This window comes from Galleria mellonella, unplaced genomic scaffold (genome assembly GCF_026898425.1).
Source record: "Galleria mellonella isolate WM207_F2 unplaced genomic scaffold, CSIRO_AGI_GalMel_v1 utg103, whole genome shotgun sequence".
Taxonomy (NCBI): Eukaryota; Metazoa; Arthropoda; class Insecta; order Lepidoptera; family Pyralidae; genus Galleria; species Galleria mellonella.
Genome location: NW_026441966.1, coordinates 1,787,041 through 1,814,872, shown reverse-complemented (window position 1 = coordinate 1,814,872; position 27,832 = coordinate 1,787,041). Strand labels below are relative to the sequence as shown.

Sequence of the window (27,832 nt, the reverse complement as noted above, 5' to 3'; positions counted from 1 at the left end):
GGCTACGCCTTGGCCCACATTTGCACGTTCGTCCAACAATGCCTCAGTTACTGGCTGCTACAGTAATGTACTATTTCGATAGTAACCGACATGTAAAAGGAGGTTTTAAATTCGCGTATATTTTTTAATGTTGTTAGTTACCTCATAACTCTGTCATTTATGAAACGATTTGGAAAAATATTTTTTATTTGCAAGGTATATATTCATATATATTCAAATTGATCCTATAGGAGTTTTATTAAAATCGTATTAGTAGTTTAGTTTTCAAATAAAAATAAGTGGTATTGTTGACGTTGTTTTGTGGATGAAAATCTTAAATTAATACTGTACTAGTCATTGTTAGGTATAGCAGCTAATATTGATCTTCTGTTGTATCGTTTTCAGTTTTACGACTATGCTTTTGCATACATTTATTAAAAAAAAAAAAACTAACGATGGAAAGAGATTCCAGATGTATTACTATTTATTCGAGCTACTCTGAACACTTTTTCAGATAAATTACTGTACTGGGCACTATACTAAGTCTATGACTTCATAATTGTATTTTGATAATCTCAAATTTAGAATGTTGCTCCAAAGAAAGGGACAACAATAGCCAAATATATATCCCTATCTAAGGCTATATCTGTACCACGAATTTTCGCCGCGCGGTTTTTCCACAGGGAAAGTGAGAGAATGCACGAACGTAGGTAATATTCAATTTACTGAAAAAATCCGTGTGGAAAAAACGATGAAAATTCGCAGTGCGAAAACTCACTTACATGGCAAACTTTTATCCTTTTATACATTTTCCTTATGCAATAAATACATTTTTTTTTTTATAAAAAAATCACTTCCTTTGAGAAGGAATGACAACGACAGCTGCGAGATTAAAGAATGACAAGTAAAAGTAAGAACGTTTAGGTAAGTCACGTCCTGAGCTATATATGCTTTTAAAAATATTATATTGAGATCTAAAACATGGCGTTGGCATCTGAAAGCACTGTATTATAAGGTATAATTAAATATTGAGGATATATAATATTAAATTATGTATATTTTATATAAAATTAAAATCATTTGACGTCTTATTTTTTTTTGTAAATAAAATTATATGTGAAGTGAAGAATTTTATATTTACTTTTAATATTTTTTGTCTTTTAATCTATGCTTTTGTATATGATTTGTTTTAATCTATGGTTTAACTACATAGTTAAACCATAGATTAAAACAAATCATACGTATGTAAATATTGTACCAGTTTCGTATTAAGAACAAGGAATTACATAGAAGATGTGATAAAATTGTCAATTCATAGCAGGCATGTGTATAGAAAATGTTATACGGCCGTATAATCCTACCGAATTCAGATACAACCTGCTTGCATACTTTCCACATAAACCGTGTCGAATGTATAATCTAGTAATGTAAAATTTATCATTGATAAATAATTGACATATCAAACATTTTCTATACACTAGCCTGCTGTGAATTGAGAAAAATGACAAATGATGGTGTATCTTTTGTCCTCTTTTTACTTATTATATTTGCATAAGGAGAAAGGAAGCAACCATATGATTTACAGTTTTTATCATTCCTTCTATCTAATTCCTTGTTCTTAGGTTTTGTATTCCGTTATCTTTTGTTAATTGTAACCTTTTTGGACGATTTCTCACTAGTCAAAGTTTTAATAACTAAATAAAAAATAATCTATGTAAATCTATGGTTATTTTTTAAAACAATGTCTGCATATAGAAGAAAAAAAAAACGCAAAGAACTGAGTCAGGAGGATGTTAGAAGTGAAATAGAGCACATCCAGATTATTTTAAATTTTTTGTTTCTCTGTCTGCTTGTCTGGGCTAATCTCCAAAACTGTTGGATCGATTTAAATGAATGCATGCATGGTGGTACCTTACATTCCCGGTCAACATTTTAGATACTCTTTTAATCATGAAAAATTAAAGAGTTCCGGTAGGCTAGTTACAAATTTATAACTAATACAGCTTAGCACACAATCTACTTAAGTAAAGTTATTTTAACTTAAGGCAAAGAGTGAGAACGACACGTCATCTGTTAATTTTTGTCCAGTATTCCCAGACAATAAACACTACGCGGACAAAGTCGCGGGCATCAGCTAGTTTATAATATGCGTAAAGATTAAAGCTTACGTGAGCAATTGCGTGGTGTCCTTGTCGACTTTGAACAACTTCCTGGCGGTGTAATCACTGAATTTGAGTATGGCGCGAGTTATGTCCTGCTTCCTGTCGATGTCTGCTTGATCCGCGCTCTGCCAGGATTCAATGTATACTAAAGACACCCTCGTGTTCAGGGTGCGGAAATACTGGAAAGAATATAAAATTGTCAATATTTAATATACACCATATTTCAATAGAAATTAATGAAAATCTAAACAAACGAATAAATGACCCGATCATGGGATAGTATGCCGATAGCAATTAGTATTAAAAATAAAAATAACTAAGATTCTTTTTTATACAAAAACCGATTTCAGTTAATATAGAAATAAATAATTCTGTATTTACTGATTAAGAATATATATATATATATATATATATATATATATATATATATATATTTTCAGACAAAAAAAGAATTTTTCATATTTACATTTGTTGTATAGATACTTATATATATGTATATATATTCTTATTTATGTAGGTTTATATTCATATGTATGTATTAATATTGTATCTTTCAAATATATATATATAATGATTTATAATTTATGTAAATATTTATTTTAATTTCTGTTTAGCACTACTACTGTCCACTCACTACTTCCAGTGCCGCTGTGTTAGGTTGACTGGAAGAAATCTCTTTTAGAGATAAATTCGCCTTTGCTAACATTGTTATTAACTTATTGTTACTGTATGTTTTAGTGCAATAAAGAATATATATATATACAACTGACGAAGTTATGAGGTAACAAATATAAAAAAAATACAATCGAACTGAGTACCTCCTTTTTTTTCTTTTTAAAGTAGATTGAAAATCAGTTAATTGTTGGAATGTTTTGATTTGTTGCTAATTTTATTTAGATAGCATTTCTATGATTGTTTGTTTATTTATTTATTTTATTTATTTTTTATTGTACCTACAATAAAACTTTCAACCGTGAAGCAGTTGTGTTTGCATGGCTGTGTTTCGGTTTGAAGGGTAGGATATGACGTGAATTTACAGGGTACAGAGGAATAACACCTGAGTCCTCAGGAATGGCAACGCATAGGGGATATCATGGGCGCAACAGGATACTCTGTTATGTCTATGGTACTGCTCATGTCTATAGGCGACTGTTACCAGTTTCCATCAGGTGGGCCGTCAGCTTGTTTGCCATTCTAAGTTGTATAAAAAAAAAATGTCATATGGCACTCTCTACCAGCTAACCATTAGGTAGAAACGGAAAGTGTATGAAGGGCAGATGTGGTGAAAATATGTGATGTAAATATAGCAACATACATACATATGTTGTGTATTGTTTGTGTATTGTTTGTGTATTGTCCTGCTACAAAATTTGGTCACCCTCATTTTCAGTTTTATTTTAGCTTTATATTAATCTTAATTTGTTGCTTATTGTAGGAGTTTGCTGAATTACGTGCTCATTTGAGTTTTGAAAATTTTAATTTATGCATTTTTTTATACCATAAAAATGGTTAACAAGCATACATCCTGTAAACGGTCATTTTAGTCTATGGACAAAATAATGGATATGGGAAAATAACACTTAGCACCTCAGGAATAAGGACGCGGCAACACATAAGTATTTATACAGTAGGCTGTGTATTTTACTATCCCTATAAATGGCGATTACCAGTTTAGGTGGGCCGTTAGCTTGTTTCATTTCAAGTTATAAAAAAAAAAGCATTTAAATAGGTCAAAGTAATAAAAATTCTATAAAAAAAACATTTCATCTGGATACATCGCTGTTATATATATTATAGGCTAGGGCAGGCATATCACGTAATATCTTAAAACGTCGTGCCACTTGCAACCCTTAGAAGGAAGCGTGTCAGTTTTGTTTATCCCTCTTTCTGCAACCTCAAAGTGTCAACCCTAATATTATTACAGCTGGGCCCTGTGTAATCCCTGCTTTTTATCGTCTGCCGGCGCGGCCACTTCTAGCTCCAGTCCGAAACTTGTTGTCCAATTTTGAATTTTATTTTCAACGGCATAGGGCCTACGTGTTCGGGACTAGTGTATGACATTCGCGGTCTGCTAAGCTCGGGCCATAATAGCGCAACGGAGTAAATGGTTATTGCAGGAACGGAGACATGGGGGTTCAAGGATACTTGGGATTTTATCGCGTTGCTTTTCTCCGCACCAGTGCCTGTGTGTGCGTGCTTTTTTCCCCAACATATTTTCATAGTTACGTGAATTTTGGGCTTTCACATTTATATGGACGTTATAAACATGTTTATGTTGCAGACAAAACTCTTAACCGGTCAAAAGTACTATTGACTAGCTGCTATTGACTGAACAGGTTTGTCAAAAGTGGTTTTGACTGAGAATTATTGGTTATTAGTACTTTTGACTGCAAATATGCGGTTTTTTTTTCATGGGTGAAAATGGTATGGTAACCCCGTCTGCGCTAACGGGATACGCTGGCGGAGCACCAGTGAAGGGTGATCGATGAGAATGAAAACAGGCCAGTTAGCCCATCATGATGAATTCATCGAGAATTAACCATGATAGTTTCCAGGAGGAACCGCGAGGATGTCGACCTGGTTGGGTATATTGCTAGCAATGGGATTCTTAGTCTCCGTTACTAACAATTCCTTTCCCCTCTGGTTTGGTTAGGTTAGGTAATTTAAATGTTATTTTAATTTAAAGCATTATTGACTAAAGCATATGGTCAAATGTACTTGTGTCCGATTTTCCTAGTATATTGTACTTTTAACTGATTTTCCTAGTATGTAGCACTTTTGACTGGTTACGAGTATTGACTGCAACATTTATAATACTTATATACGTATTTAATATGTATTTATTTTTTATTTAACGTAAAAATGTGAAGGTTTAGAAAGTATAGCTTCAATCTGTCATATTATTGTATGATTAGCCATGACTTTTTTATTTGTTATATTAATATGTATTGTATATAGTATTATATATGATTTATGTATGTATATTTTCTGTAAGTATTTTATTTTATATGTTTGTATGTTCATACATCTTAAAAAGTATTAATGTTGTTATTTATTAAAATATTTATTTCATTTACTTTATTAGGTTGATTGGTGAACACCGTCCGGTGTTAAGAACGCCAAATGTACATAGAATTTTACTGTGGCTTTAAAGTTTAAATAAATAAATTTTTGTTCAAATAAATAATAAAAAAAAATTGATTTTGCTAGATCAATGCACCGCCATTTACTACCTCTGTTTATCGTAACGGTTGACAGTTAAAGAAAGTCATCAGGCATCGAGTCCGTCCTGTGGACATATTTCAACATGTGCAATAGTAAAAATAAATAATAATGGTACTGCTCATGTCTATAGGCGACGGTTACCACTTTCCATCCGGTGAGCCGTGAGCTTGCTTGCCATTCTAAGTTGTATAAAATAAAAATGATAGTCTGCAAGAAATCCCGTAATATATCTACATAAAAAAAAAAAAGTTCTTCCAAGGACTTCTTCTTTTGAGGATTCCGTTACGTTGTGCATTAGCAATGGATTTAAAAAAAAGTAGGTACTCAAAAACGGTTGTATTTTGTTTTAGGTACGTTTGTTACTTCATAAGTCTGTCAGTTGTAAATCTAATATATAAAATTCTCGTGTTACGGTATTTGTTACCAAACTCCTCTGAAACGGCTTTACCGATTTTTATGAAATTTTGTGTGCAAATTGGGTAGGTCTGACAATCGGCCAACATCTATTTTTCATACCCCTCAATGATAAGGGTGACCCTCACCAAAAAAAATTTTTTTTATTTTTTGAAAAATTTTCCATTTTTATTTTATTATGATTTATCATTGAAAAATACATACAAATTCAAATTTTCACGCTTTTACGATCAACTCCTGTTGTTTAATCGCAATTTTTATATGCCGCAATTGGGTTGCAAGATGACAATTAAATATAATAATTGTAGTACGATAAATTTTCATGTATAGTTCTAGAAATAATGTATATGGTAAAACAACGTTTACCGAGTCAGCTAGTCGATTTACAAAATCCTAAGATCCTTCAGCAGTTTAGTTTCTTAATCAAAATAAGTGATTAAGTGGCATGAGAGCGTTCTTGATGACAGTCTATGGAAGTGGCTTACGTTCAGCAGTAGACAGACGATGATGGCTGACATGATTGTATGACAATGAAGAAGTCTCGATTGTCTATTTAAAATTTGTGCCCACAACGCGAAAGTTTAAATATAACTACTACTTTCCAGTATACGACTTTGTGAGATATAAAGTTTTGAGGCTTAAATATTTCGAGACTGAATGATAGAAATATCTCGCCGAGACGTGGTACTCACCAGGTCAGCAATATTAGCCACTTGTATAGCGTCGTGGACGACCTCCGAGCGGGTGCTGCCGTTGCGTCGGTCGAACATCGCCTTGTCGATCACGAGCGCGGTCTCGATGTACTTGGTGGTCTCCCGGACGTCGCGCCTGCGACGGTTGAGGGCGCGCAGCCCCGTGTTGTGCCACCACCTCCACTCCCGGCCCTCCTTCGAACGGGCGCCGTCCCTGGAGGAATATAGATCATGTAGGAACAATCATAACGTTTCGTTCTCACCTTACATCACTCACTGGTGTCCCGTTAGCGTATACCGATAGCGTAGTCGGAGACATAGTCATACAGGCGCAGCTGTTTCACGGTAGCAACACGTAGGGCAGAGATACTCATGTATGTGATTTTTATACAAAATATTTTCCTGATAATCTGCCATTGCTACGTGGAAGGAACACATGTTTCAATATCTATAAAAGAACAACGCCATGTACAATTTCATGATTTAATCTTCATTTTAAATTAAATATTAAAGAGACCATTACTAGAGGGAGACTTTGTACCAAGTTCGATTGCTCGGGTACCTCTGTCCCATTCGTGTTTCTACCGTGAAGCAGTTGTGTTTGCATGGCTGTGTTTCGGTTTGAAGGGTGGGATATGGCGTGAATTTATAGGGCACAGAGGAATAACACGTGAGTCCTCAGGAATGGCAACGCAAGGGGGGTATCATGGGCGAAACGGTATATTCTGTTATGTCCATGGTACTGCTCATGTCTATAGGCAACGGTTACCACTTTCCATCAGGTGGGCCGTCAGCTTGTTTGCCATTCTAAGTTGTATAAAAAAAAAACATTCTTTTCTTATTTCAGAATTCTATATTAAGTTCCAAGACACGCAAGCCCTAATAGGAAGGGGCAATTAAGGGAATTGCCTCTGAATTACAAAAGAGCCGGTTTTTAAGGAGGAACGTTTTAAAACACTTAATGCGCAAAGCTGTCTCGTCAATTATTTCCCGTAATTCTATAGGATGATCTCTAATCGAGTTGTCGGTGTACCGTCAGTTAGACCTTATTGTTGGCTGTAGAATATTGTGGTATTTATGTAATATTATCGGAGAATTTCAACGGACTAATGATGTTGTAGGTTGTTGTAATGTTAGATGCTGTAATGATGATGATGTAACAATGTTGTACAAAAGAATTTTTTTTAAACATAATTTAAATTTTTTATTCCTTAAAAAAAGAACGTCACTTTAAATTATGGCAACACCAGTTATTTTTTTTTTTTATAAACTAACGAACAAATTTTGATAGAATTTTTATGTGATCAACTGGAAGGTATGGCCTTTCAGATAAAAAAAAAAAATTCCAAATCGGTTTATAATTAATGGAACTGTGAGTTACCAAATATAAATACAAACCGAATTAAGAACCCCCTTTTTATTTCGGTTATAAAGTTTTTATCAAATATATATATATATATATATATATATATATTTGATAACAATTAAAACAGATGTACATATAAATACAAATATTTATTTTGCATGGAGACAGAACTCCCGAACCATCAGATAGATAATGTGTTAAAATGTTACACCTGTAAGGTCTCCAATAAACATACAAATCTGATATAACATGAATAAACGTGACTTCAGGCGTATATCCGACGCTATGGAACATTTCATCAGGATTGTGTAGGTACTTTAGAAAAAGGTTGCCAGATAATTTAACGAGAAAATTAATCCCCTTCGGGGTTTATTTTGGGAGCAAGATTGGGATTGAGCGCGTCAGCTGAGGGGATTTGTCAGGGCGACTATGGCGTCTTGTGGGATCAAGGACATATTGAGACGTTGTCCATTTCTATCTTAATATCGATGCCGAAAAATAGTATAGTAACAAGAAATTCGGGGGCAGCATTCGCAGAGATAAACAATTTTCTCCAAGGAATATACAGTATGTTGAAATACAAAATAGTTCTTAATTTTGAATTACCAAATATTTCGATTATAAATGGTATAATGAGGGTATTTTTTTTAAGATCGGCAATAAATTTACACTGTATTTTTTTAAATATGTTTAAAAATGATTCATTGTTCAGTATCGATAATAATTAAGATTATGTTTTATAAAAATATAAAATTCCATAGTTCGCCCTGTAGACATATTTTGATGTGTACAAAAGTATAAATAAATAAATAAAAAATCATCTTCAATTGTGGAAAGATCAGTTTTTTTTAATTTCTATGGGATCCATTCTTCCTTATTCTTCTTCATTCTGGATATATTACCAGAGGGAGTTTTTGTACAAAAGTCATTTGCTTGGGTACCTCTGTCCCATTCGTGTTTTTACTGTGAAGCAGTTGTGTTTGCATGGCTGTGTTTCGGTTTGAAGGGTAGGATATAGCGTGAATTTACAAGCTAAAGAGGAATAACACCCGAGTCCTTGGGAATCGCAACGCATGGGGTATCATGGGCGATACAGTATACTCTGTTATGTACATGGTACTGCTCATGTCTATAGGCGACGGTTACCACTTTCCATCAGGTGGGCCGTCAGCTTGTTTGCCATTCTAAGTTGTATAAAAAAAAAATAAAAAAAAACTCGACGCTTCATTGACAATATTTTTAATAAAATACTTTGTCTTCAACTAATGATGTTTTCCGAACGAGTCGTTACGAAAGAGCACCTCGGAGTCTATTTCGGGTTTTATCAATTAAATTCCTTACAAACACAGCCCGGTTAAACGGTCGATTAAACATTTGAATCGAATCATTGGGCCCCACAACGACAGTTTGAAATGTCAAAGGCATCATTAGAATATATACCTGGGGGATATCGAAGTCAAACGAGAGAGTTGAAAGAGCACGCCTTATCTCTGAAAGCGATTCGAGATGAAGATAGAGAGATTTTTAAATTGCAATTTGAGAAGGAAGCTTTCACTTTAAAAATGGCAATTGCTTTGTCCTTAATTTATCTCATCTAACCTATCTTAAGGTGGGTGTAGTATTTTTTTAGTATTTTAATCAATTTGGATTTTTGATTATGCAAGTCATTTGATTAGAATTATTTTGTTTAATTCCGCTACTACAAGTTAGTCAATCTTCGAATATTTACAGTCACACACATACTAAATGTGTGTGACTGCAAATACTCGAAAATTAACTACCACTATTACTACCAGAAGTTCTACAACATTCCATATTAGCTGTCAATCTTTGACTGTCACGCAGTCACACACATACTGATGGTAGCGGAATTAAACAAAATAACACTAATCAAATAACCATTGATATACCCATTTTTTTATACCACTGAGGTGGCAAATAAGCATACGGCCCACCTGATGGTAAGGGGTCAGCTTGTTTGCCATTCTAAGTTGCATAAAAAAAGTCCTTGTTAATCTATACTAATATTATAAAGAGGTAATAGTTGATTGTTTGTTTATTTGTAACGGATGAACACTTATAGAAAGCTAAATTATCAGAGAGTTACATATTATCGAAAATTCTACATGCGCGAAGCCGGGTTAGATCACTAGTTAAAAATAGATGTAAAATTACCAGTTTCTACGAAAAATATGAAACTATTAAAAACTCATCTCCGTCGCAGTATCTAATACAGTATATTTAGTATATTTGTCTTTATATAAGTTTATATATGTATTATGTATATTCATATATAATATATGTATGTATTATTAATTATTTTTTTTCTTTTTTTCAGTCTTTTTTTTTGTTACACTTTGAACAAACACAATTTTAATTATTCCTCTCCATCGTAAGAACGTTTAAAAGAGATTGCTATTTAGCGATAAGGCCGCCATTGTTGCCTCTTTATATTGCTTTTATGTAATCTATATTTACAAATCTGTATAGAGGTCAATTCTGTACACGAAGTATATTTCCAAAATAACTATCAGGGGGTGATTAGTGATCGAAACTGATGCCAAAAATACAATCAGTAAAATTTTTGTCTGACTATCTGTATGTTCGTTATAGAAACAAAAACTACTCGACGGATTTTAACGAAACTTGGTACAATTATTTCTCATACTCCTGGGCAGATTACAGTAGACTTTTCATCACGCTACGATCAATAGGAGCAGAGCAGTGAAGGGAAATGTGTCTGTTACATCAAAACCACTGAACCTTGAGGAAGGACATAGGCTACTTATTTTACGAAAAACGACGAAAACGCGGACGAGGTTGCGGGCAACAGCTAGTTAATTAATAATATTGTTAATCTTTATAATTAGTAACATTCTTTGAAGCAAACAATAAAGAGTTTTCATGATATTTATTAATACTTAATAAACGAGTGGACTATTGGTAAAACTCTTCTTATGGGGTAAGCCTATGTTAAGCAGTGGACAATAAACACTTGATATAATCATGACATCAGTAGAAATACTTTTTTTTTTATACAACTTAGAATGGCAAACAAACTGACGGTCCACCTGATGGAAAGTGGTAACCGTCGCCTATAGACATGAGCAGTACCATGGACATAACAGAGTGTACTGTTACGCCCATGATACCCCCCATGCGTTGCCATTCCTGAGGACTCCGGTGTTATTCCTCTGTACCCAGTAAATTCACGCCATATCCCACCCTTCAAACCGAAACACAGCCATGCAAAGACAACTGCTTCACGGTTGAAACACGAATGGGACAGAGGTATCCAAGCAATCGACTTTTCTATAAAGTCTCCCTCTGGTACTTATAATAAATATTATCTGGTAATACTGCCTTTGTATAAATAAATCTGCATTAAAATAAATCACTGTTGCAAATAAGAACCCAATACTGAGTCAACTTCGTGCGTCACAACATTTCCAGATCATAAACAATATTTCACGGCCCCTACTGTCATGTAAGTCGCGACCAAAGCTGTCGATGAAATAAAATCTCGAACACTCCTAAGGGATCTCCTAAGGGCAGGAATATTAAGGGAGCCTTTTCATCAGTCGGCGCCAACAAATTGGGTTCGACTGAATGATTTATGAGGTATAAGTGGTGCGAATTCAGCTCACAATACACCGCCTTTCGATTCTTTTGTATAATGACCGTGGCTCTTGTATTGTAAATATTGGGATTCTTTTTTTTTCTCCGCCGATTCCGCGGATGCGACGGGCGCGTTGTATTCGACAATTGAGGTTCAATGACATGAACGAGATCGTTTGAGTCAAGGACTCTTTTGGTTTGTGAAACATAGAACGATACCTCGGTAGGACTAATTAAATATTTGGAAAAAACTTTGACAGAATAACTGTAATAATCTCATTAGGTTAACGAATTTAAAATTCGTTTTTCTACCGACTTCAAAAGAAGGCCATTATCAATTCGGTTGTGTTTTTTTATGTTCGTTACCTAATAACTTTGTGAGTAGTGATCCGATTTGGAAATTTATTTTTTATCTGAAATAATATACTTAAAGATTGCTCCCACAGAAATTATATCAAATAAATCAAAATTACTGGTTTTCACACAACTGAAGTCGGATTTTTTGTAGAACACAATTTAAAATTATTATATATAACAGAATAACAACGTTTACCCTCCCAAACATACCTTCTAACTAGGCATTATTACTTATTCTATTGATAACGCCATCTGGTGTCTTTATTCTATAGATTGTCGTCATTACGCATGATGTTCTGCGACATAGCTTACGGAGTGATAGCTTCACGTATTCTTTTAATAATGCTAATACATTTTCAATGATACAAACATAAATTTAAGAAATCAGTTTTTTTTTATGCCACTTAGAATGGCAAACAAGCTAACGGCCCTCCTGATGGAAAGTGGTAACCGTCGCCTATAGACATGAGCAGTATCATGGACATAACAGAGTATACTGTTTCGCCCATGATACCCCCCATGCGTTGCCATTCCTGAGGACTTAGGTGTTATACCTCTGTATCCCGTAAATTCACTGCTATATCCCATCCGTCAAACCGAAATACAGTCATGCAAACTTCACGGTAGAAACGTGAATGGGACAGAGGTACCCAAGAAAACGACTTTTGTACAAAGTCTCCCTCTGGTGATTTACGTCCACAATCTCTAAAAGTGTTTGAATGCCATTTTCTGATTTATTTCTTGTAAACACACTAACAAGTTCGATTAAACAATATCAAATAAATTATATTTTTTTATAATTTACTAAAAAACTGAAATACAACCGTAGAGACACGTTTCTTTAATCAAACGCCGAACGGAAGAGAGAAACAATGATAATCCTAGTTAATTTTTTTACTAGATTAGATTTTTTACTGAATTAGGTACTATTTTGTGTAAGTCTTCTATATTACTGATTAATTAAATATAATTATTGTGTTTAATTTCGCTCTCATTATTTAAACAAATTAATTAAACAAAATAATTCCGCGGTTTTATTTTGTATAAGTCTTTTATATTACTGATTAATTAAATAGAATTATTTTGTTTAATTCCACTCTCATTAATTAAACAAATTAAATAAACAAAAACGGAACTTTCCTAATCCGTTTATAATTAACGGAGTTATGCGATAACAAACATAAAAAGAATACAATCGAATTTAAAACCTTCGCTTTTTCGAACTCCGTTCAAAAATTTTATGGGATGAAAATGGAACCAGATAAAAAGAAAAACTTTTTAAATCGTTATATAACTGATGGAATTATGAGATAATAAATATAAAAGAGAAATATTCGTACAACCGAATTGGGAACGACTTTCTTTTTGAAGTAGATTGAAAATTAATAAGAACGGTCAATAAATGCGCCTGATTATTCCATTAGGGATTTATTTATTTATTTCTTATTGAATTACATGATGTAATTAGTAAATAACATTTCAACTTCAATTATGGGCACAGCAAGTACGAGACAACACTTTTTTTCACTTTAGAAATAGTTTAAGAATCAGTTTCCATATTATCCAGTCATTGAAATTGTATCAAGATAGGTAAATTTTTTCTGTATTATTATTATTCATTATTTACCAGAGAGAGACTTTGTACAAAAGTCGATTGCTTGGGTACCTCTATCGCATTCGTGTTTTAACCGTGAAGCAGTTGGGTTTGCATGGCTGTGTTTCGGTTTGAAGGGTGGGATATGGCGTGAATTTACTGGGTACAGAGGAATAACATCTGAATCCTCAGGAATGGCAATGCATGGGGGGTATCATGGGCGAAACAGTATACTCTGTTATGTCCATGGTACTGCTCATGTCTATAGGCGACGGTTACCACTTTCCATCAGGTGGGCTGTCAGCTTGTTTGCCATTCTAAGTCGTATAAAAAAGTGTGATTAGTAGATAACATTTTAACTTCAATTATGTGTGAATACTTTACTTTAATTATACGAGAGAGAAAGACAAACTTTTTTTTCACTTTAGAAATTGTTTAAGAATCTATTATCATATTATCCAGTCATTGAAATTGTACCACGATAGGTACGTATTTTCTGTATTATTATTATTCATTATTTAAGTATTGGTGTGTGTCTATTCATATCGTATATTTTTATTGATAATACAAAGGGACCGGCGGAATACATAGCCAGCAAAGATGATGGAAGGAGCACTCTATTTCTGTGTCTTAAATTATATTTTGTGCATTGTTCTTCGCGTGTTATAGTCGTGAGGATGTTATTGAAGGTAAAATCTTACACGATCAGTATTTCAATGGCTTTCCCGGATTCAGTTCCAGTTTCTTGGTTACATATACACATAGGTATTGTTGAAATTAATGCATTACCATCATTACTAGTATAGTATTATACTATCTGTGTTATCATATACCAATCAAACTGTAATGAGTCAGCCACAAATTGTTGACACCTTTGTTGGTATATTCCGCTTAGTGTAAATGCAATCAATTCGATCAAATCAATGGCCTTGTGGTCAATGATAATTACAGATCATCATCTGTTACATGCATTTGCTTATCCCTTTCAGATCCAAGATTTTTTTTCTTTCAGATTAAATATATTTTCGTGATTTGGAGCCAAGCCATCTTGTCGGCACGCACGAGACTATTGCACCATCTAATCGCTAAAATGATTTCTTATTGGCTGGTTTAGAATCTCACTATCATGTTATTTCAGCTTCGTGCGTAAAAATGAATTGCGCGCGGTTTTAGAATTTTTTAAAGTTATAACTCACGCCCGTATCGTTCAGGTCTGAAAGGGTTATAAAGGTATCAAGTATATGTTTTTAATTTAGTGAAATATTTTTAAAAGTTTGCTGAACTAGATTTTATTTTGTGAAGGCTCAAATCGCTGATTATTTAATTAGAATTATTTTGTTTAATTCCGCTACCGTTAGTATGTGTGTGACTGCCAACACTCGATGCTTGACTATTACTACCAGTAGTTTCACAACCTTCCAAATTAGCTATTCATTTCCGACTGCTACTTTGTTCTCGCACGTTACTTTCATTTTATTTTTAAACAAATTTGAAATATCTATAGTAATTATCCGTGCAAAGTAAGAGCGGTTTATTTGTATTATATAATTACATAATAATTAAGATTGTGTTCCACCAACAAAACACGACATTATTTTTGGCGAAATCGGTTATTTTGATTTGAAAATTAAATTACTTAATCGATTTGGATAAAATTTCAATGGAACAAATCTCTAAAGTATGTCTTTCTAGATAAAAAAAATATATAAAACGGTTTATAATTGACCGAGTTATGTGATAACGAACATAATAAAAAATTCAACTGAATTGAAAATCTTTCTTTTTGAAATATATGTATAATGGTATTTTACAGATGGACAAAGTATCATTCTTATCAAACTTTTTGTTCTCGAACATTCTCTATGGCGTCCTCAATTTTATATGCAACCGAAACATTGTGTTTAATCTCTAACGATGTCTAATTATACTCGTACCTCCAGCATGCTCCAGCAACTCCCATTGTTCCCGGTTTTCTCGCGTATATTCAAATAGAATTTGTAATGAATTATTATAATTATGGATCCAGTCGTGTAAAAAGGGTAAAATATACAAACTTTTAATTTGGTTCTACTAACTACATTTTATTTTATCAACCAATTTTAAAAAGAAGGCGTGTCTCAATTCGGTTGTATCCCTTTTTTTATACAACTTACAATGGTAAACAAGCTGGCGGCCCACCCGATGGAAAGTGGTAACCGTCGCCTATAGATATGAGCAGTACCATGAACGTAACAGATTATACTGTTCCGCCTATGATACCCCCCATGCGTTGCCATTCTTGAGGACTCGGGTGTTATTCCTCTGTATCCTGTAGGTAAATTCACGCCACATCCCACCCTTCAAACCGAAACACAGCCATGCAAACACAACTGCTTCACCGTGGAAACACGAATGGAACAGAGGTGCCCAAGCAAACGACTTTTGTATAAAGTCTCCCTCTTTTTGGTGTCGATTGAAAAGTAACATTTTTCAAGACTTTAATATATAAAGCGACTATTAAAAATTAAAGACGAATCCACAAGTATTATAATGTTCAAAGACTGGATGAGTTTCAATATTACATTTGACAAATACAACGATATATATATATATATATATATATATATATAACAAGATCACATAATTTCTACGAAGTCGCTGTCAATAAATATTTTAATCAACAATTTTCAATCTAATATGATTACCAAATGCAGGGTAAGCAATTTAAAATGTTTACAGAAATAAAATCTAATTCGGCATCTTTCTTTGTATCCAAACATCGAAGAGGCGAGATGATTTTTTTTTCTGATTCATACTTATTCATACTTTTTTGAGCATGACAGGATCTTTCACGAGATATGTGAATAAATAAATCGATGATTAAAAAGGGTTTTTTTTTTTATTGAATTAAAAGGGATTGATGCACTGTCCTATTTTAATGATATACAACAATGGGTCACCAGTGAAGGACGAGTCAATAAGAATGAAATCACGTCAATTGTACTTTACCAGAGGGAGACTTTGTACAAAAGTCGATTGCTTGGGTACCTCTCTCCCATTCGTGTTTCTACCGTGAAGCAGTTGTGTTTGCATGGCTGTGTTTCGGTTTGAAGGGTGGGATATGGCGTGAATTTACAGGGTACAGAGGAATAAAATTTGAGTCCTCAGGAATGGCAACGCATAGGGGGTATCATGGGCGAAACAGTATACTCTGTTATGTCCATGGTACTGCTCATGTCTATAGGCGACGGTTACCACTTTCCATCAGGTGGGCCGTCAGCTTGATTGCCATTCTAAGTTGTATAAAAAAAGTGGCAGTTTTTTTTTTAGAAAAAGGGTGATCCCTAATATATATTATACTTTTTTTTAGATTTATGTCGCGCATCATTTTAAGCTGTCACCCAATATATTGTCTAGACGTCAAAAATAAAATCTGTCAGTTGGCGATAGTTTTATTCGATTTTTTAATCGATTATCGATTGACTTCAATATGGCAAATATCAGACCGTCTAATTGCCTGCGTTGGGAGGCTTAATTGTTGGGAATGGGAATCAATACAATCACAACTGCTTCACGGTTGAAACACGAATGGGACAGGGGTACCCAAGCAATCGACTTTTGTACAGTCTCCCTCTGGTGTAATAAATAGTATATAGTAGGTATAATAAATAATAGATAGTAAAACTGTGAGAATTTAGGAAATATAAATTCAGAACTCACATGGTCCCAGGGTCATCACCGAGCGGCTCCTCGACGAACGACACGTGCTTCGTCCGCCTACTCTTCGGCCTGAACTCCAGCTTGTTGGCGCAGCCCTTGTTCGCCTTGGTCCTCGCCTCGAATATCACATGTGGGTGTTTCTGCTGAAACGAACCGACAGACACGTGTCCTTGTTAATTATTATGGTAAATTTAACTTAATCTATACTTATAATAAATCTGTAGAGAGGTCAATTCTGTATATGAAATATATTTCCAAAATAACTATCAGGGGGTGATTAGTGATCGATACTGATGCCAAAAATGCAATTAGTAAAATTTTTGTCTGTCTGTCTGTACGCGCCCAAGCAATCGACTTTTGTACAAAGTCTCCCCTTAAATTTAATGTACTATTATTTTAATATCAACCAAAAATTACTAAGTTATTTTTAAGTACATTAAAGGTAACATAATCAAAATTCGGCTCAAATTTATCTTGTGATTTATAAAGGTCTCGTTGAAATTTGTTTTCACGCTAATATTATCCTACTGGAATACCCGTGGGTACTGTTAAATCATCTACAATACAAACAGGAGCTAGAATATATAACTCCCGTAGCGAAAATTAAGGGTCAATTTTTAAAAAGAGCCTCTGCAAATGTCGTCATAATATTTGCCAATTATAATTTGTGTTCTATTTTCTAAACGTTTAAATTCAAATAGGATTGTGACAAAGATATTTTTGCGAGCTCCAGACGCCCTTGAATTCGTGCGTTTATCTCGGGTCATTGTCGCTTGTCACTGGTGAGAAATTTTTAAATTGTCTTCCAAAATTTCTTTTAAAAAAAGTCGACTTCCATCGTGGAACAGTAAAATATTTTTATTTGAAAAATCCAGTTGTTTTGATTTAATAACTAAACCACTGATTCGATTTAAAAAAAATCCATGGTACTTATGTATGTAAGTATATCCCTTTCGGATAAAAAATCGGTCCAGATCGTCTTCAGATAATTGGGGAACATACATAAAAAACAAATTAAAGTTTCCAATGAACGCAGGGCGCTGGCTGTAAGGTATAATATCGTCATAGACGGATCTGACAAAGATTACATATAAAGATCCGTCAGTATTGTACGACCATGGCGATACGTTGGCTCGCAAGTTTGCTCGTTGCTCGACTGAAGTCAAAATAATATTGTTCAATAATAAAAAATAATATCATTATATTTTATATTAAAACAACAAAGGCTTCATGTTTTTGGCGCGCATTGTTATTTTTTCCAACCTGTGGGAGGACAGAGTCGATTGAAAACAAATGTTTAGATTTATCAAACGATTTTAAGCTATTTTATTTACGTTATTTCTTTTTGAATTATGTAATAAATATTTTTTTTTTATTCATTAAATCAGCCGTTAACTGGCCACTGCTAAACATGGGTCTACCCCATAAGAAGTTTATTTGTCAGTAGTCGCCATGATTGGCAGGTGTGTTGGCTACCGCAGTTGTGCTTTGGTGATGTTTTAAGAAAGACGCTGCTGTTCATCTCTCTATACCATTAAATTCTCTTAGTAGTCTTTTAGGACCGCCACGGAAAAAGAAGGGGTAGCTAATTTTGTGCCGGGACCATAGAAATATAAATAGTTAAACAGAAATATAAAATATAAAATATAAAAATAACTATTTACATATTAACCATTTAGAAGGTGGATGAGCAGTAGCATCCCTATTGAAATATCATCAAAAGTCAAACTGGTAGTCAACCCGCCTGCCAAACGTGGCAACTACTGGCAAAATCTACCCAATGGTAAACTGCCATAAGGAACGGATTCATTCGTAGTTTTTAAACTTTAACAACTATTTTAGAGCTTGTCTTTTACTAATAGATAAAGCAAATCTTCCCTCTATATACATATTAGTGGGAACCATTTAGAGACTTTACATTCAGAACAGCCAAACAAATAGTTTCCCTTCGATGTTTGTCGAAGAAAATACAAATACCAAATTCAAGCATCGAATCACGTTCACGTATTGAAAGGTTTTTCACTGTAATATGAGATAAAAGCGAACATTATTCTTTGAAACTCATGCGATTAAAAATTGATTGAAGTATTTCAGGGTTCAGTCATGTATGATTGTTCAAATGCCGCAACTTTATGTTGTTATTATTAGGAATGTTTGTTTTTTAAACTAACTACCTTTAAAACTATAGAATAAGAATAAATATATATATAAAAAAAAAACATATCGGTCTTAAAATACCTAAAATGTAGTACCCAAATTGTTCCTTGCTTTTTTACAATCAGGATACCGCTGTGGTGGCGCCACTGTGCAACATGGCGGCGGTCAAAATGAAAAATGGCGTCAATTTACCGGGCAAACGCGGCTAAATTGGATATTTCTCACGGTCTGAACCCCGTTGTGGATATTTCGCATGTTTTTTGCTTGTCTAGTTTACTTTGGGCTTTTCCATCGTGAACACAGATGCAGCTGTGTTTGTACAGGTCATTTTAGCGTCTTATAGAGTTACGTCAGAACAGCTGTTTACCTCGCAAATCCGGTATCCGTAGGAATTTTAAAAATATTGTATGAATACATTTAATACCTCAGCAAAAATTCCGGAAAATATTTTATTATACTAATCGTATTTCGTGGCGTTGCCCATGGTCATCGTATCATGATGTTAAATAGTTTATACTTTTCTCACACTTGTATTATTTTTTTTTAAATATTTCCCATAATAGATATCGTCTAGTAAAAATTTTATCATATTAATAAGTATGTACGTAGTAGTTCTCAAATGCATAAAGAATTTGCCAAATTCGACTGGTATTTATTAGTAAAGAATAGCGTGTTTAAATAAACAAACACATTCATGTGCTTTAATGAGTATGAGTATACTTTATTTGCATTATACAATATAGGGAATAAGCTAGGCAATTTACAAACAACGATACAATTGTATAACTACAGTAAGGCGGTCTTATTGCTGAGAGCAATCTTTTCAAGACAACTTTAACTAGGTGAAATCTTATTTAATAGTATAATTTTTAACAAAATTCCGAAATAAAATTTGGATCTACATTTTCTACAGATATTCATTCATTCATTCTTTATTGTTCCTTCCAAAAGATTACAATAGTAAATTTATTACAGATACAAACAATTAAAAGAAATAATCACAGTGAGAAAACAATGGGCGACTTTATCGCTAAAAGCGATCTCTAAATTTTACTCACTAAACTTTATAGCTTTATTAAGAAATATTTAAAGATTTAATTAAATTTACTTGTATATTTCATATTTAATTTATAAGCCATGTAAAAAAATCCATTACATAATACACATGGCACCCATTATCGATTTCTGAATAATAATACAATAAAAAATATTAATTTATTGTTTCTACTCTCCTTTAACGAGAATTGAGATTTTAGAGGGATTGCCCTAACGATAAGACCGCATTTTGTACCTTTATGTGTTATATATTTTAATCTGTACTTTACGCTACTGTATTTCACTTGATTTGTTCAATAGTCATTGTATATTTTTATGCCTCTTCGTGCAATAAAGAATTAAATAAATAAAGTAAATGAAGTATTCTGGAATAGAACCTGTAAATATTTGAGACGTGACTGTATAAAACCGCTACACCGCCGGCCTAATCTTCAAAGTACACAGCCGTCTCATCAATCAACTACAAAAATATATACTTCCAGCAATACGAAGCTGTATAGAAACTCGCGCCCGATCGACCTCGCCAAGAGTTCTGATGCAGTAATTAACACGGCCCCCACTAAGCACCGAACTTATTTTAATGAGAAAACTTTCTGTTCAGATCCAATCATACATACTCTTCATTTTTATTGCCCCCTGGTACATTTTGCTAGCTACTATTTCGCGATATTATTATTGCGTAGGTGTTCCTGTTATTTGTATATTTATTTATTTATTATTGTACCACTTAAAGAATAATATAAAGATAAATTTATATTATACTTATGAAGTATAAAAGAAGGTCTTATCGCTAAAGCGACCTCTTTCAGACAACCCCTGGGTAGAGAAGAAAGAAAAATTACAGTATCTATTCGGCTCTAGAAGTGTGAAAAAAGATGTCAATCGTTTATTCTGTACCGTAATTGATTCTTGGGGAGGTGCATCTAAGAGTCACGTTCTCATGCTTGAAAAAGCGCAAAGATGTATTCTCAAAGTTAGTAATTACGCACGCACGCACGCACACACACACACACTCACACACACATACATGCACGCACGCACACGTACACACGAACGTATCAAAAAAATTAAAGAACTGTATTTATTATTTATAATATGTTACTGTAGGGTAATATGTTTATATAATAATTTAACTACGTAATTCTAAGTTTATATATGTATATACGATATATATTCTTTAGCAATATAAAGGTTGTAAGCCTCTTAGTAATAAATACAAATGAAGCACAAGTTCACTTTGTTCATTTAATTTAGATATCATACTATTAAATCATATTTACTTTATATTTGATATATAACAAATAATATAACATAAATACCCAACTTCTGTTAGTCCATTCACATTTATTTAACTATAGCTTCTTTAGGACTTCCATCAACAATAATTGTGATATATTTTATATAATGACCACGTGGTTCACTATACTTGTTCACTCTTGATACGACAGAGAGCTCCGCTCTGTTTAACGGTTGGACAAAAAGTGTCTCCCCACCCAAATGACAATCTTTTATATACACACGGCCGAATTCGAGTGAACAAGTCAGTGAGACCACGTGTTCTTACAATTTCATTACTTTTTATTTAAGTATCATGATAATAAATAATTATAAAATATAAATTTGTGTTCTATATACATTACAAGAATATTTTTTTACAAAATTCGGTATAATAACAATTTTAATATTTTATTATAGTTAAAGTAGTTACTTTGAGTTTTATTAATAAATGTAGGTACATATTTTGACACAAGATGTTTAAAAAAATTAATATAATTTAATATAAATATCTAACAAGTGCATAAACAAATATACAGTTAAATAAAATATTAAAATATATAATAAAATATTATATAAATACATACACTATAAATAAATATAATACCTACCTACTTATACAATAAATTATGTTCAATTTTTACCTCTGACTTCAAATACAAGAACTTATATAAAAAAAGAAACCTACGTACAATTCGTCAATCAAATGAATAGCAATATGTATGAGAATAAATCATGAACGCGTGTGAATAAACGTCCTGTATAAAACACTTCCTTGAAGTTTAGACGAAAATAGCCTTTATTGTTTTAGCAATAAAGCTTAGATGGGAACCAATTCTAGAGTTTTCATACAAAATACAATATTAAAGAGTATAATATCTCTTCATAAATCGCTAGTGCCCCAGTCGTTCGGTGTCTGAGCGCTAGGATTGAAATCTGCGGGTGAAATGGCTTTGATTTTTTTTTCACTGGCAACTCAAAGAGCGCAATTTCGACGTTAGTAAGCTTTCTTGTAGATTCATAAGTTTTTATATTTCTTTGGCATTCGTTCGTAGCAAAGCGGTCGTAATCATTTTAGTTACTTTTAGTCCTTTACCATTCCATTGAAAAATAAGAAGAAAAAAAATTATTGGTCATAATTTCAAAAAATAGAAGGTATATTTTGTTTAGCAAAATACAGCGATTTCTTTGGTTCCCCCTGAAAGCTATCATGGTTAATTCCTTAATGAATTCATCGTGAAAAAAAAAATTCGGGGCGCCGAAGTTAAGAACGCTTTTAAAGTCTAAATGCTGAATTGTGGAGTAGATTTCAAATTAGGTTGCTGTACTGAGATTATCTCATGTCATTTTATACAAGGACTTACATAAATTTAATAATGGAAATATAATTACCCCTGAAGTTTGCACACTATGCAAATTTTAACGTCCTAAGTTAGGCTTACGGGAAACATTAGATATTGGATCTGGTGTAGACACAGTAGATGCACTATAAAATAAATAATCATCATTTTAACTGTCCACTGCCTCCCCCTTGGTGGGATATTGTCAATAGTTGCCAGATTTGGCAGGCAGATTGGCAACCGCAGTTAGGCTTTAGAGATGTTTAAAGAGGGATACTGGTGCTCATCTCTTGCTCTGCCTTAGTCGCCTCTTGCGACACTTATGGCAAAGGAAGGGATGGCCTATTCTATGCCGGGACCACACGGCAAAAATTGTCTTAATCTATGTCAATATGTAATCTATCTATACAGTATTGTAAAAACCAAGCCTGAACTTGATATTCACAACGATAGTCACTCTGTGTTCATGGCTAAATTAAAATGTTCATGTACCTCATCATTACATTATATTTATTTATAATTTAAAATAATTTAATTACAATTTCCATTATTTATATTATATTATTATTCATATTGTTAATATCTTTACTCATTTAATGACATTTAATAAATTAATTCTATTTTAATGTTTATCAAACACAAGGCATGCTGAAGTTGCTTTGTAATAAATGTAGGAACAGTTAGATCTAATCTACCAGTGTATTGTATTGAATTGATTTGCTGTATCTTATGTTGGTAATCCTATAAATAAATAAAAAAATACATTCTTAATATGATCAGTCTATATACAATGTTTACCTGTGGGTATTGTAAGAGGCAACTAAGAGAACTCAGTCAACATGGAATAGGCAGCAGTGTCCCTGTTAAAATATTACTAAAGCCTAACTGCGGATGCCAACCTGCCTACTAAGCGTGGCAACTACTGACAAAGGTGACAAAAGACTACTACCAGAGGGAAACTTTGTACAAAAGTCGATTGCTTTGGTACCTCTGTTCCATTCGTGTTTCTACCGTGAAGCAGTTATGTTTGCATGGCTGTGTTTCGGTTTGAAGGGTTGGATATGGCGTAAATTTACTCGGTACAGAGGAATAAAACCTAAGGAATGGCCAAGCAATGGGGGGTATTATGGGTGAAACAATATACACTGTTATGTCCATGGTACTGCTCATGTCTATAGACGACGGCTACCACTTTCCATCAGGTGAGCCGTCATCTTGTTTGCCATTCTAAGTTGTAAAAAAAAACAAAACCTCCCTTATGGGAGAGGCCTATGTACAGCAGTGGTCAGTTAACGGTTGATATGACGGTGAAGAGAATTTATAGAAATTCATTTTTAACTTTAGACCACAGACAATAGAGTTCATTTATTTTTGAAAGTGTCTAGGTAATATCTATTGCAATATTTGTCGACACAGGTAAACTGTATTCTGTCGTCTGTTATTGTTGTTGTTGAAAATCCAAACATCAACTGATATAAAGCTCTATTTGCCAAAGTTGGGACACATCTCGGTGGAATATCGAATATTGTTAGGGAAACCATTACTCACGCTGAATGTTCGTAAATAAAGTGCAGGTGGGAAGCACGGAGTGCAATCTTACATTCACTGGCTTCTAAATTAAATGTACTCGTGTTGTTTGTAACATGACCAGGGCCGGATTATCCAATAGGCTATGTAGGTAACTATTTAGGGGCCCTAATCGTCTAAGGGGCCCTGCGCCCCGATAAAAAAAATATTTCAAGGAAATTCCTTTAATGAAAATTATAAATGAAAAATTGTATTTTTTTTTTTATACAACTTAGAATGGCAAACAAGCTGACGGCCTACCTGATGGAAAGTGGTAACCGTCGCCTATAGACATGAGCAGTACCATGGACATAACAGAGTATACTGTTTCGCCCATAATATCCTCCGTGCGTTGCCATTCCTGAGGACTCAGGTGTTATTCCTCTGTACCCTGTAAATTCACGCCATATCCCACCCTTCAAACCGAAACACAGCCATGCAAACACAACTGCTTCACGGTAGAAACACGAATGGGACAGAGGTACCCAAGCAATCGACTTTAATCATATAATATAATTGTATTTTTTTTTATACTGCATCGTCACACTTCGGTATATCTTCTAACGCGTCTCAAGTAGAAGTGGGCAATATAGCAATATTTAAACAATTTAGTTAAATCTATATATTGGTCCAATAACGACATTATATAATAAGTCTATTATTCAAAAAATAATATTAAATAACAGAATTTTACCATATTCGAAAATAGATATCCGACTGATATGAGCGATATCGAAATGGGTGATGACCTTTTATCCATCGTCACTGTCCAGTGGAATTTAATATATATTAACAGATATAACAGTTTCACTTCGATAGACTAAAATCTACCGAAAAATAATGCGTCAAATTGTAAGCAATATAAGACGGTTCACAATCTTTCGACAGTTTACAATCTCGCGAGATAGATTGTAATCTAACGGTATTTACAATCTTTCGGCGACATATAGCTATCTCATCGGTATACATTTTACCCATGCCTAGTTTAAAGTAGTATATTATTATCATCATATTAGGCTTTAACTGTCCACTAGAACATAAACCTCCCCTTGAGGGGTTTTTGCCAGTAATTGTCATGCTTGGTAAGCGGAGTGACAACCGCAGTCAGGGCTTTAGAGATATTTTAAGAGGGACGCTGCTGCCCATCCTTAGCTCTCCCTTAGCCTTAGACACCCACGGGATAGGAAGGGGTGGCCTATTTTATGCCGAGACTAGTATATGTAAAACAATAGCAGTTTTTCTGTAAGCGATAAATGCATTTCCCGGTGGCCCCGACATGGTTAATCCGGCCCTGAACATGACTGTGACGTATTTAAGTTTGTCAGGAACGATCGGTATTTATAAGACTTAAAAAAGCAAATGAACAATGAACATGAAGTCAAACAAATGAACTCTAATGTCTGTGGCTTAAAGTTTAGAATGTACTCGATACAATTCTACTCCCATTTTTCTCGGCAATTTTGTTATTATTTTAAAGTTTTTTTTTTTAACTTTTTGTGAAATGTTACATTAAAAGATTTTTAAGATATTTATATTATTAAAAAAGACAAACAAGTTGCTAGAGAATATCTTTTATAAGTTAAAAATTTCTTATTTTGGAACAAAAGAAGCCAAATCAATTATTTTTTGTAATTTTGTTTCCTCAGACGGACAAACAGGCAAACATGCAGATATTATTCGATCATTGGCATCATGCACAAATTACTGCACCAAATTGGATGCGATGTACACAGTTGTATTCGTGAAAGACTAACTTAAAAAGTAGTGTATATTTTATATTGATACGATATATTCTTAGATTATACAAATAGAGCGTCTCCATACAAATGCTTCGAGAAAAGTGGATCAACTTTTATACACATTTTTGTGTGATAAATAGTTATGAGTGATTCTTTCATAACTTCTATATTTATTTTGTCTTATAAATTGTGCACTTTTTAATGCGTAAAAACATTTTATTTATTAAATAAATAAAAAAAACCTAGACTCGTTTTTGAGGCTCGATGCTTTATTTATACGTACGAAATAACGAGTAAAATACTTGTGTTAAATAAGAATTGTAGCAAAACGCATTAGCTTAAAGCTTTGAAGCGCACAAACTATCCGAACTCTAATTTACCTATAGACAAAAGTTCCGTTTCAGAGATATAATCTCGTTTCGAACGACCCTGTCCCTTCGATTCCACTCCCTTTTGTCATTGTCACTATGACGGATTATCCTCATTTAAAGGGGACAATTCGACGAAAACTGCCTAGATTTTAAGGTGGTTCAGGCTGTGGATATAGAATTGCAATTTGTCAAACTCAACCAATATAAAGTAACTGAATCCCGTAGCTTTGGTTGTATGAACTAAGCTACAAGTATATTATGTATTAAATTGTTTAAATTTTCTTTATTTGTGTACTAAATTGGATTCAAAATTAAAAAAAAGTGAATCCCCTAACTTTGGTTATGTGAACTAAGCTAAAATTATGTTATGTATTAATTTAGGATTTTTCTATTTGTATACCAAATTATATTCAGTGTATAAAGTAGCTCAATTCCTTAACTTTGGATGTGTGAACTAAGATAAAAGTATGTTATGTATTAATTTAGGATTTTTCTACAATATTTGTATACCAAATTATATTCAGTGTATAAAGTAACTCAATTCTTTAACTTTGGATGTGTGAACTAAGATAAAAGTATGTTATGTATTAATTTAGGATTTTTCTATTTGTGTACCAAATTATATTCAAAATATAAAGTACCTTATTTCCCTAACTTTGGTTATGTGAACTAAAATAAAAGTATGTTATGTATTAATTTAGAATTTTCTCGATTTGTATACCAAATTCTATTCAAAATACAAAGTAGTTGAATTCTTTAAGTTTAGTTGGATGAAGGAAAATATTAATTTAGGATTTTTATATTTGTGTACCAAATTATATTCAAAATATAAAGCACCTTATTTCCCTAACTTTGGTTATGTGAACTATGATAAAAGTATGTTATGTATTAATTTAAAATTTTCTCAATTTGTGTATCAAATTCTATTAAAATCCGTTGAGTAATTTAAATGTAATTGAGTGATAAAGCACGAACTTTATACATTTTTACTTATACAATATTGTTTTATGGGTTAAAATGAGATAATAACCGTGCGTACGCTATTGGTATAGGCTGGCGGTGACTGTTATGATATTCACCAGGAATTAACAATTCTGGATTCTACGAGGAACCGTGTGGAGATGGGCCTGGTAGGGTATATTATTAACAATGGATCCGATAGTTCTTATTACTAAATATCTCTCTCTCCCTTTATATCAAGTAATAACTTACCTCAAGTTTA

The 27,832-nt window shown here is 33.3% G+C and overlaps 1 protein-coding gene across 1 annotated transcript in view; it reads right to left on the bottom strand.

The window, feature by feature from the left end:
• Window positions 1-27,832, bottom strand: part of LOC113513332 (disintegrin and metalloproteinase domain-containing protein 22) — a 747,642-nt gene that overhangs the window by 25,384 nt on the left and 694,426 nt on the right. Inside the window, exons 11-13 of the mRNA XM_052903078.1 lie at window positions 17,107-17,249; window positions 6,473-6,686; window positions 2,148-2,320 (exon numbers count right to left, since the gene is read on the bottom strand). Coding sequence (XP_052759038.1) covers window positions 2,148-2,320; window positions 6,473-6,686; window positions 17,107-17,249 — 530 coding nt within the window. The remainder of the gene's footprint in view (window positions 1-2,147; window positions 2,321-6,472; window positions 6,687-17,106; window positions 17,250-27,832) is intronic.